Consider the following 10,937-nt stretch of genomic DNA (forward strand, 5'->3'; position numbering starts at 1 on the left):
TTTTCGAAACAAGTTACAAAATAACTTAGTAAAAATTAATTTATTGTTAACTGTTGACTTTTATGATATTTAACTCAATAAAATGGATACATAACCTTTTCTACACCAAACAACTGATTTATAACAAAGAATTCCTAACAAACTTAAGACTAATCATCCAAATGCTCCATGTGGTTTACTCAAAATAAATAAATAAATAAAATTTGATGCATAATGTTGTCATCTGTGGTAAATAGATTTAATAATAATCTAGCCTATTAATTTTTACTAGAACGGTTCTCAGATGGGCATTAGAAATAAAAATCACGCAAGATACAAAATTGCCCGTGTGAGACACGGGCAAGTGCAAATTTGCTGGTAACTTTCACCTGTGTCAGACACTGGCAAATGCTCTAAGGGGTTAAAAGGACTCTAAGCACAAATTATATTAAAAAGAATACTAGTTCTTTTACTGAAAAAATGAAAATGTGGTAGCACAAATGCTTTATTATTCAGATTTAGTTTGAGAATACAAAGTAGTTTTTATGATACAATGTAAGCATTTATATTTCTATCTGAAGTGATTTTTTAAGGCTCAAGTTGTAAGTAACAAACAAAAATAATCTTTTGGTAAAAACAAATATTTTCTACGCTCTTTTTCAAATGTATACCTCTCTTTTTGGCTGTGCATTCATGGATTAACCAAGCGATTCCGAATTTTTCCGTCCATGTAACGCTAAATGATTGACTTCTTTGTGGAGAAACTCCGACTTGAGTTTATTGAATATATTGGTCAAAATGCCGATTTCATAAGCCGTTGTCGTGCATGCAATAAGGTCAGTGTAGTATCGTCTTCATGCATGGGCACACTCGGGCACCCCAAGCACTCAAGGAACCCTTGAGAATCTTACTTTTTATAAATTGTATTAAAAAAACTAAGAATAAGCAACAATTTCTTATTTTTTTAAATATATACTATTGTATAAAGTGGGCACTTTGTTTCTTTTTCTATAAATAGTGATTGATTATTATGCTAACACTGATAATTTGAATAATTTATCACCAGAAAAACTGAAAAAAGGCAACCGACATCTATTTTTCTTTGTACCAATGAAGTTTTTAGGTACTCAACTCTCATTGACACTTTAATTTGTGAACGCAAGGTTCATATGCACCTGCGTCCCGCAGTGGACTGATCGTTAAGACACGGTTCCCAGCAGATCACCGTAGTCAAGCATCACTAGCTGCGGTCAGTGTGCGGGTGGGTGACCACTTGGATCAGTCTGCGTAGGGACCGAGGGTGTGCGGTATTGGTCCTCGCTAAACTGTGCTACCGTTGAGTGCTCGACTTCGCGTGCAGGTCGTCGGGCTACCGAAGCGGGGGTGCCATCCCCTCCGCAGAGGATCAAAATTGCGATGGCATGTCTTCGGATCATCCTCCGGGATGTTTCCCAGACCGTCGCCAATAGCCCATTGTGCAGCTTTAGTGCGACGTAAATTAACAACAACAACAACATATGCACCTGCATAGCTGCCAACTCTTCCGGTTTTCCCGGAAGATTTTAATTTCGTATTTAAAGTGGCACAAAAACTCATGTCATGCCATTAGCTTTTTTGAATTATAATAATAATTATAAATAACTTTGATTACCTCTACATATAAATAATTACAACGAATATATTAAAGCATAGTAATCCATATGATAGCGGATTTTAACCGAGTCAAAGTATAAATATATTTTTGAGTAAGATTGTCTTTCGGCGATGGTTCTACTACCACTTGTAAAATCCATTCTCAGAAAGAGTTAAAGTTGGCAGGTATGCACCTGTAAAATAAATTAATATGAGCAAGGTTTCTGTCAAGTCACAATGTCACTTAACCCTTTGCTCTCGGAGTTCTTTTGAAAGCTGTTAAATCTAATATCAGCACAATAGCATTTAAAATACACAATATAGTATTATTGTACAATTTTAAAACCCTTAAAATAATGTGGTTGCTAATTATTAAGGTCAATTTCTTAATTTTAAAGTGGTGACTGTTGATGGTGCTTCCGTGGAGACATCGGAGTGCAAAGAGTTAAAAGCTTGATCATTACCAACTTTGTTTGGTGTTAAAAATTAGTTAAATAAAGTATTAATTGAAAGAATTTAGAATTACACAGCACTGTGGTACTACATCAAGTATTAAACTAGATATGGCAGATGGGCATTGGAAAATGTTTTAATAACTGCTTAGTTTGACAAAATATTTCAAGCCATCTGATTGTTTTTCCTGATCTGTTATACTTTTATGTTTTTTAATTTAATTATTTTAATTAGCTTCCCTGGTTTTGAAAACCATTTTATTTTTTGAGAATTGCAACTAATTAGAATCTAATTTTTTTTTTAAATTATGCATAGTTTAAAAATGCTGTTTTATGTTCATTGAGTTTTTGGGGTAATCAAAATGTATTTAAATTTGTTAAAATTATTGTACATCCTAAAAATGCTTTATTTCATGTTTGTGAAGTTTTTTTAGTTCGATTTCAAAAAATATGACTTGTTATAGAAGCCCTAAACATTTCTGTGCCCGGGGGCTCGACCAACACCTCCTAGAATAAGGAAGGCCTCAGCACGGATCAATTTAGTAGTCCGATGTGACGAAGTTAACTGCGCAGTTGATGAAAAATAAGAAAGATGTCATTACGTTTGGACTACTAAAGGATATTTATGGTAACCCGTGCAGAGGCCTACTCTTTTCTAGGAGGTGTTGGCTCGACCTGCTATTAAGACGGCCCTTGGTCAATGTGCCTAAATTATAAGACACGATTTCATATAAATACGTCACGTTTAGTTCCAACTTGACCTTTTATTGAATATATTCACCGAAAATGACAAGCTTAAGCAATTTTTTCTTGATGAAAATGAATTATAATCTGTAACATAAGCAATCACTGTCGTATTTAGGGCATTTTGTTGCATTTAGGGAACATCACATTTAGGCATACTGATCTTGCATATAAAAAGGATACGGTAGCAGAGAACCATCAAATTTACGTCAAAAATACGTGTATTTCAATTTTCAAATTTACTAAGTATTCGTAAAATTTATATAAAACTGAAAAATAGAATTATAGTAAAAAATGGTTGTGCAAGAATTGTAAAATTTACGTAAAATTTTACGTAAACAAATTCGTTTCTTTTACGAATATTTCACTAACCACTTCTTATTAGGTAAAAATGAGTATGTTATTTTTACATAATATTTATGCCAGCAATACGTCAAAATTTACGTAAGTTGAAGCGTCGAATTATGGTAAAAAATTGTTATCCAAATACCTGAAAATTTGAGTAAAATTTTACGTAAACAAATTCGTTTCTTTTACGACTATTTTACCAACCACTTTTTACTAGGTAAAAATGAGTATGTTATTTTTACATATTATTTACATCAACAGTATGTGAAAATGTACGTAAGTTGAAAAATCAAATTATGGTAAAAAGTGGTTATCCAAAAAACAGAAAGTTTGTATAAATGAATTCGAACCGAAATTTACCGACATTTAAATGGCAAATTTGGAACCAATAACCTAGTACTCTGACCTTTTGCATCTCCTGTTCTCATGGGAAGAAACATGTACTATTTGTTTTTTAGCTCCGCAATTAAAATCTTAAAACCACTAATCACCAACTCCAAACTATGACCTTCGTTCGATAATTCATAATTTCAGACTTTGAAAATGAATCTGCTCCTACTTTATTAAATTCTTATATGTAATCATCTCGTAAGCGTTGTTCTTAAATTATTTGCGACGCAAATTATTTACCATCGCTGACAATGTCCTGAATCTAAGTAGCTCTGTTATTATACACTGGTTATCATAAATTAAGGAAAATTCACAAAAATCGCGATAACTCAAGAAATTACACATGGAATTTTATGAAACTTACCCACAATATACAACACATAGTAAGGTATTAAACAACATAAAAAGAAATTATCAGACATTAATAGTAGTATAGAAATTAGCACATGTATAAAATAAACAAATTGGAAGTATCGGTTTGCAATAGAAAAAGTACCTTTAATATGGAATATGATTGCCTCTAGAAGCAATACAGCACAAACAGCGATGTGTGATGCTTTCAATTATGCGGTCTATCAGTTCAATAGGAAGTGAGAGCCATTGCTCTTGTAAAGCAGTTGCAAGCGTGGCAAGGGTCTGAGGGGGCGGATTGATGGCAGATACACGCCTCCCTAGAGCATCCCAAACGTGCTCGATAGGATTCAAGTCCGGGGATCGAGCTGGCCACTCCATGCGAGTAATTGTTTCCTGTTGAAGATAATCATCAACAATGCGAGCTCTGTGTGGTCTTGCATTATCGTCCTGTAACAGGAAGCAATCACCAATTGCCCCGGCATATGGGCGCACATAAGCATCAAGGATGTTGTCTCGATAAACCTGAGCATTCACGGTTCCCCTTGGAAAGACATGGAGGTATGTGCGCCCTCCTAAGGATATGCCTCCCCAAACACAGACACTGCCTCTTCCGTATGCATCTCTTTCACGGATGTTTGATGGATGATAACGGGTCCCAGGTTCTCTCCATATCAAATAACGTCTACTGTCACTTTCTAGACTAAACCTGGACTCATCCGTAAAGAGAACAGGCCTCCATTGATCTGACGTCCAGTGGACATGTTGTCGGGCCCACTGCAAACGGTCTCTCCTATGGCGTGATGTGAGCGGCACGCAAATGGCTGGTCGTCTCGCATACAGACCACCTTCGTGGAGCCTTCTGCGCACAGTTGACGTTGACACCAACCTTCCGGTGGCTGCAGCAAGAGAGGATCTAAGATGTGTCGGAGTAGCGGTTCTATTCCTGCGTGCACTTAATGTCAAATATCGGTCATCGGCACTGGTCGTAACAGTTGGCCGTCCTTGACTGAACCTCCTAGATGCCGAATCTGTGGTTTGAAATTGCCTCCAAAGTCTATGAACCACAGATGGACTCACATTTAGCCATCTGGCCACTTCTGATTGACTCTGCCCTGCCTCTAGTCTCCCGATGGCTCTCCATCGTAGTTCTTCAGGCAAATGATGCCTAGAGGTCATTATTACGAATTGGCTATCTCAGATTTTCAATGTCGCAATCACAGTAAAATTTGTGTGCTTTCTCTCAAACTTGGACTTTTATGCTCCAGGCAGATGACGTAAGCCGAGTGCAGCGCCACTAATTTGCATATTGCAATTTTACTCAGCTACTCTTAGTGGACAACATATGCAAATTTTGCACGGTTTGGCTTACTTTTGAAAGAGTTATCGCTATTTTTGTGATTTTTCCTTAATTTATGATAACCAGTGTATTATCTCTTTATAAATTTCATACAATGCTACCCCGTTGATGAGGTGAGATTAGTCTACTGTTAGCATGGCTTGGTCTGGAGGGTTCAAATCCCTGATCAGACTACTGCACATTCTCTGATCGTGTCTTATTGATTCAGAATCTACTCTAATGCAATATCCACCATGGTATAAAAGCCGGAAAAGTATCAACACGGTTATGCGGTTGGGAAGGGTGATATGAAGAATGGACAATTACTATCACCATATTGTCTTCGGATCACCATTAGGATTAATCCCAGACCGTTTCCAATATCCCATTGGTGTAGCTTTGGTACAACGTTGACAGCCTAACCATTTCATATATAAATTTGAAGGTCTGTGTGTTGGTAGGTTGGTACTTTATTTACGTTGCACTAGAACTGCACAATAGGCTATTGGCGACAGTCTGGGAAACATCAATGAGGATGATACGAAGACATGCCATCGCAATTTTGATCCTCTACAGCAGTGTTTCCCAAAGTTATGACTTTCGTGTAACCCTTCTAAATTTTTCGTAACGCTGTGTACCACTAATAAAAAAATGAATGCATTTTTTACCATAAAGAAATTGCGCAAAAGTTAAAATCACAACTGGCTGTTGATACCCGTAATTATTAACTGTTAACTCTGCAAAAAATAGCCAACAGAAATTTACGTAATCGTAAATTTTCATGGCTAGCTTTATTTTTAAACAAAATTTTTTTAAATTATTTGTTATAATTCATTTACGTCGCACTAGAGCTGCACAATGGGCTATTGGCGACGGTCAGGGAAACATCCCTGAGGATGATTCGAAGACATGCCATTACAATTTTGATCCTCTGCAGAGTGGATGGTATCCCCGCTTCGGTAGCCCAACGACCTGCACACGAAGTCGACAACTAAAATTTTTTGAAATTTTCGTTTGTTACAAGAAATTTCTCATAAGAACGCATACTCCCGCTAAACTGTTCCCGTACCCCCGGGGTGAGCGTACCACAATTTGGGAAACACTGCTCTACAGAAATGTTGGCTTCCCGGCTTTGGTAACCCGATGACCGGAGAGCGAAATGGAGTACTTTGCAATAGAACAGTTTAGCGAGGATACCGCACACCCTCTGTCTCCAAGCTGGCTGAACAAACTGGTTCCCATACGCTTACTGACAGCAGCCAGTGATGATTGACATGGGTGTTCAGGTGAGAACCCTGTCTTTACAATCAATACACTTCGGGACAGATCTGTGTGTTGAACGCAAAGCTTTACTAAAAACCTTCAAAAAGTAGAGTCCCACAGTGGACTAATCTTAAGAAACAGTTTCTAATAGATCCTTGAGGTCATGCCTCACTGACAGAGGTCAGTGAGCAGAGGTTACACTTTCATTAGCCTGGGTAGGAACCAAGCACCTGCTCGATATTACGGAGAGATCATCGGACTACTAAAACGGTGTAGCCATTGCCTCTGCAGAGGATACCTTTGGTTCATCCTCAAAGACGTTTCCCATACCGTCACCAATAGACTATTGTGCAGCTCTTGTGCAGCGCAAATGAAGTTCACTTCAAAAAGTTGAAATTGAACTTCTGTACCCGAGGAGTATTGTTTTTTCTCCACACTCTCTGAAACGTGAAAGTAGCGAGTTCGAATTCCACCGCAAAACTGGATGCATCTTTAGAATGTTCTTTTCTGATTTGTGCTATTTGTTCTTCAATTTTACTAAGTACACTATCTGTTCTTTGAATTAATCATACAGCCCTACATATGCATGTGAACAAATAAATAATGGGTTGTTGTTGTTGTTGTTAATTTACGTCGCACTAGAGCTGCACAATGGGCTATTGCCAACGGTCTGGGAAACATCCCGGAGGATGATCCGAAGACATGCCATCACAATTTTCATCCTCTGCGGAGGGGATTAAATAAATAATGGGGAAATGAATCCTGTATAGGCAGGAAAGACTTAGAGACTTAGGTCACAATCTATGACAGAGAAGTTAATGAATTTTTACCTTGACGTTGAACCTCAAAATTTACAAACGGATTGTAGGAAGGCATAAAATTCTTAGACGCATCTGGGATGTCGAACTTGATAGCTTGATGCTTCATTTAGCTAAAAAAAATACCCTACGGTCGTGAATTCTCTAACCTTATCTCATATAATACAGTTAAAAAATAAAACTATTTTCAACCGCAAGCTTTAATCCTTAGTGCTACTTCAGAACTAATTGCCTTGATAGCGGTAGAGGTAGTTCGTCGATTTTGATATCGAGAGCCAAGACGTTATAAAGTCCGAATTTTTGTAAAAACTTTTAGCTTCTTTAGTTTTTAAGTAGAAGGTGTTTTTAACTTCGTAATATTTATCGACGTTTCTAAATAATTTTTATAGAGTTATTTATACTATGACTGATAAAGCAAACCCTCAGTTTGTTATAAGAAATTTGCATTGTAATGACATCTCGGAACTGATATCGTTACCTCGACTGGAAGGACGGGAAATGGGCCAAGAATCTGAAATCTCGACATGGCTGAATATTGATCCTCATGGAATTTTCATAGCTGTGAATGTTGAAGATGGACTTATTGCTGGCTGCTGCAGTGGAATAGCATTATCAGAAACTCATGGTTATATCGGTATGTTTGTTGTGAAAGATATTTATCGTGGACTAGGACTTGGACGAGTTCTCTGGCAGGCTGCTATCAATCGTTTGGGAAACCGAAATGTGAGTTTGAGCTCTGCTGCAAAGATGTTAAGCTTTTACCGGGATAAGGCTGGTTTTTCCTTATCTGCTGAATGGACTGTTGATTTATACACAGCAACGAAGCCTTACTTACCAAGTATTTCAATTTCTCGTTACTTTCCATTTACGTTCATTGTTTCGTCCGAAAGCCTTTATGTTCAAGCTTTGATTGCCTACGATTCTTCAATACATAAATACAATCGTTCTCGTATTGTCCAAGAGACTATAAATGAACCTGGTACTGTTACCGCAATGTCAGTTAAGTTATCAGCTAGCTTTAAATTAGAAACTACAGGCTATGCTTGCATGAAAAAAGGCCTTCAAGGACATTGGTTGCTAGCTCCTGTTTATGCAGATGATTATTCATCAGCTAAAAGCTTAGTCTATAGTCTGTTGAGCTCTTTGAGCTCGGAACAGAGACAAGAGGGTGTTGTTGCGAAATTAGTAAGCTCTAATTACGAAGCTGCAAAACTTTTTTATGAATTCGGGCTAAAAAGAACTTCCTATCAACTCCAGCGACTGTTCACAAAAGAAGTATTTGAAATACCAGAAAAGAAAGTATTTGCTTTGCAAACATCAGTCTTCTGTACAGAGTGAATGATCCCGAACTTTTCTCAACCGGAATGTACGCTGATTCATGGTAATGGATAATTAAATTTTAAATTTGTTTTAAAGAACTATACTTGTTTATTTTTAAATATAAAATATGGCCTTATTTCCTTGCAAACATAGTTGATCTATGTCTTTATTTCGTTGAACGAACTGTGACTAAAGGCCTATTGTTCAATTATTTCTTAAGTGTTAAATTAGAATTTGCAATGTTTACTGGCTAAACGTGGTTATCTCAGTTTTTACTTTGATACAATGTTTTCATTGCTTTTTTTATTTAATAAAGTATTTTGTAGCACAAATGAATTTTTTTTATTTTATGAAATCCTGATTACTTGAAATAATTGAATATTTTGTGTAAATTAGAAATTTTAAATTAAATTTTAAATTTTTAATATAGTTTTCAGAATATACTTATTGAAAATTTTTATTTTCGAGAGATATAATATACTCGTGCTAACGTACTTTCATAAATTTTAGCAATTAACTAAGTTTATTCGTACATTTATATTAGTTATCTCTGCGACTAATTCTCCTTTTCATGTTTTCCACATTCCTGCAGCAATTCAGAGATTTAAATTGCATTAAGTTTGAACTGAACCTTGCAAAAAAATTTATTTCACCAATTTTGTGTGAGTAAGCATTTTTAAATGAGATTTCAATAATTATATGTATTTTTAAATTCCATGTTATATTTAAATCGATGTCTCAAAAACTATCTCAACAAGAAATCTTGGAGACTATGTGATGGAGATCTGGAATTTTAAGCTTTTGATTTGGAAATAAGGCAGCCAAAGGCAGGTTTAGGTCTATAACTCTAATTGTCAACTTTTACGCTTTTTATGAAACACACTTTGAGTAGACGAAGTGGCAATTAAATTTGTTGCGATTGTTGTGAAGTGGCAATTAAATTTGTTTGCACTATGAAATTTTCAAGCTTCATTATTTTTACAGATCTTGGATATATTTTCAATAGCTATGTCATATAGTGAAATAGTTTGAAGCAAATTTGCTGTCTCCAGAAAACTGTCTGCAAAGACGTAAAAGTTGGTAACAAAATAACTCTGAATTTTTTTTTCTGAACAGATATTGTATCTTCTATTGAAAAATATATTTAAAAGCCTTTTGCGCTGAACTTTAATTTTTATAGCATAAATAGGTACTTTGGGATTATTACGTTGACCATTTTTGTACTTTGTTATTTTTTTTCCACTGCCCACCTGGAGAATGACCTTTCGTCATACAGGTATCTGAAAGGCAGATTTGTTGGCTACTCTTTCTTCACGGGCACATTATTAAGTGGGCCAACGTTGCTCCCACTGTAAGGACAGATAGTATAGAGAAGGAAAGAACATCCATGCCTTGCCCTGGATTCGAAACCAGAACCTTTCTGATGCAAGGCCAGTTCCCAGAAACCTACACAGGCCGGTCGGCACTTGGGTATTATGCCGTCGACCATTTTTGCCAAACCCGATATAAACAAAAGGTAGCTTCTGCTCTGCAAATTTTATATTTACTGTGTAATCCTTGACTACGTGACCTAGTTTTCTTTAGCGTCTTGAAATATACTGTTAATTATTAATTATATACTTCGCTGTAAAACTATTCGAATTAATGTGCCTAGCACCGAGGAGATTTAATTTTTATTTATTTTATAACCGTCCTTGAGCAGCCAAACAAAATTTGTTGGGTTTACGACTAATGTTCATCTCCGTAACCTTGTAATTTTGAATCCAATCCAGAAGACAAAGGAACTCCTGGTTCAAGTATTGGGAGAAATTTGCGTTCGTGGAGGACTTTTCGATAGAATTAACCCGCATAGGCGTTACATGGAGAGGAAAGACCACGAGAACATCCCGCGGTAAGCCTGGCTGCAAGGGGACTCTAGCCCATGATCCATCTACCACTGAGGATATTTTCACGTCAGCACTGTGGTCGGTGCAAGCCGGATGCGGAATTCATATCGACCAGTCATCACTGGGTACTATTAACTGGAATAAACGGTGGCAAATACTTGTTTCACATATTCAGAGGAGGGTGAAACTAAACTGTTAAATAGTAAAGTGTGCAATTGTTACCGGGTTCTATTTTTGCATTGATTTAAATGAACTCAAACTCTTGTACATGTGTCTAATAGTTTAGAATTTAAAGTTTTATCAGCAAAAGTACAATTTTGTACCTATACCTATTAAGAAGTCTGGCGTTAGTGTATAAACAAGTGTGATATTGCTTCTTCTGTTTTTCTTATAAGTCTAATAAAATAAAATTGAA

The 10,937-nt window shown here is 36.4% G+C and overlaps 1 protein-coding gene across 1 annotated transcript; it reads left to right on the plus strand.

Annotated features, from left to right (window-relative positions):
• Positions 1–7,367: 7,367 nt before the first annotated feature.
• LOC107442094 (uncharacterized) lies at positions 7,368–8,968 on the plus strand. Its single transcript, XM_016055563.4, has one exon. The coding sequence runs from the start codon at positions 7,719–7,721 to the stop codon at positions 8,652–8,654; it is 936 nt and encodes a 311-aa protein (XP_015911049.2). The 5' UTR covers positions 7,368–7,718; the 3' UTR covers positions 8,655–8,968.
• The last annotated feature ends 1,969 nt before the right edge of the window (positions 8,969–10,937 follow it).

This window comes from Parasteatoda tepidariorum, chromosome 12 (assembly GCF_982258835.1).
Source record: "Parasteatoda tepidariorum strain Cologne lab strain chromosome 12, Ptep-v5.0, whole genome shotgun sequence".
NCBI lineage: Eukaryota > Metazoa > Arthropoda > Arachnida > Araneae > Theridiidae > Parasteatoda > Parasteatoda tepidariorum.

Excerpts from the sequence above, each read along its gene's own strand:
- LOC107442094 (XM_016055563.4), top strand. The coding sequence starts at position 7,719 with ATGACTGATAAAGCAAACCCTCAGTTTGTTATAAGAAATTTGCATTGT.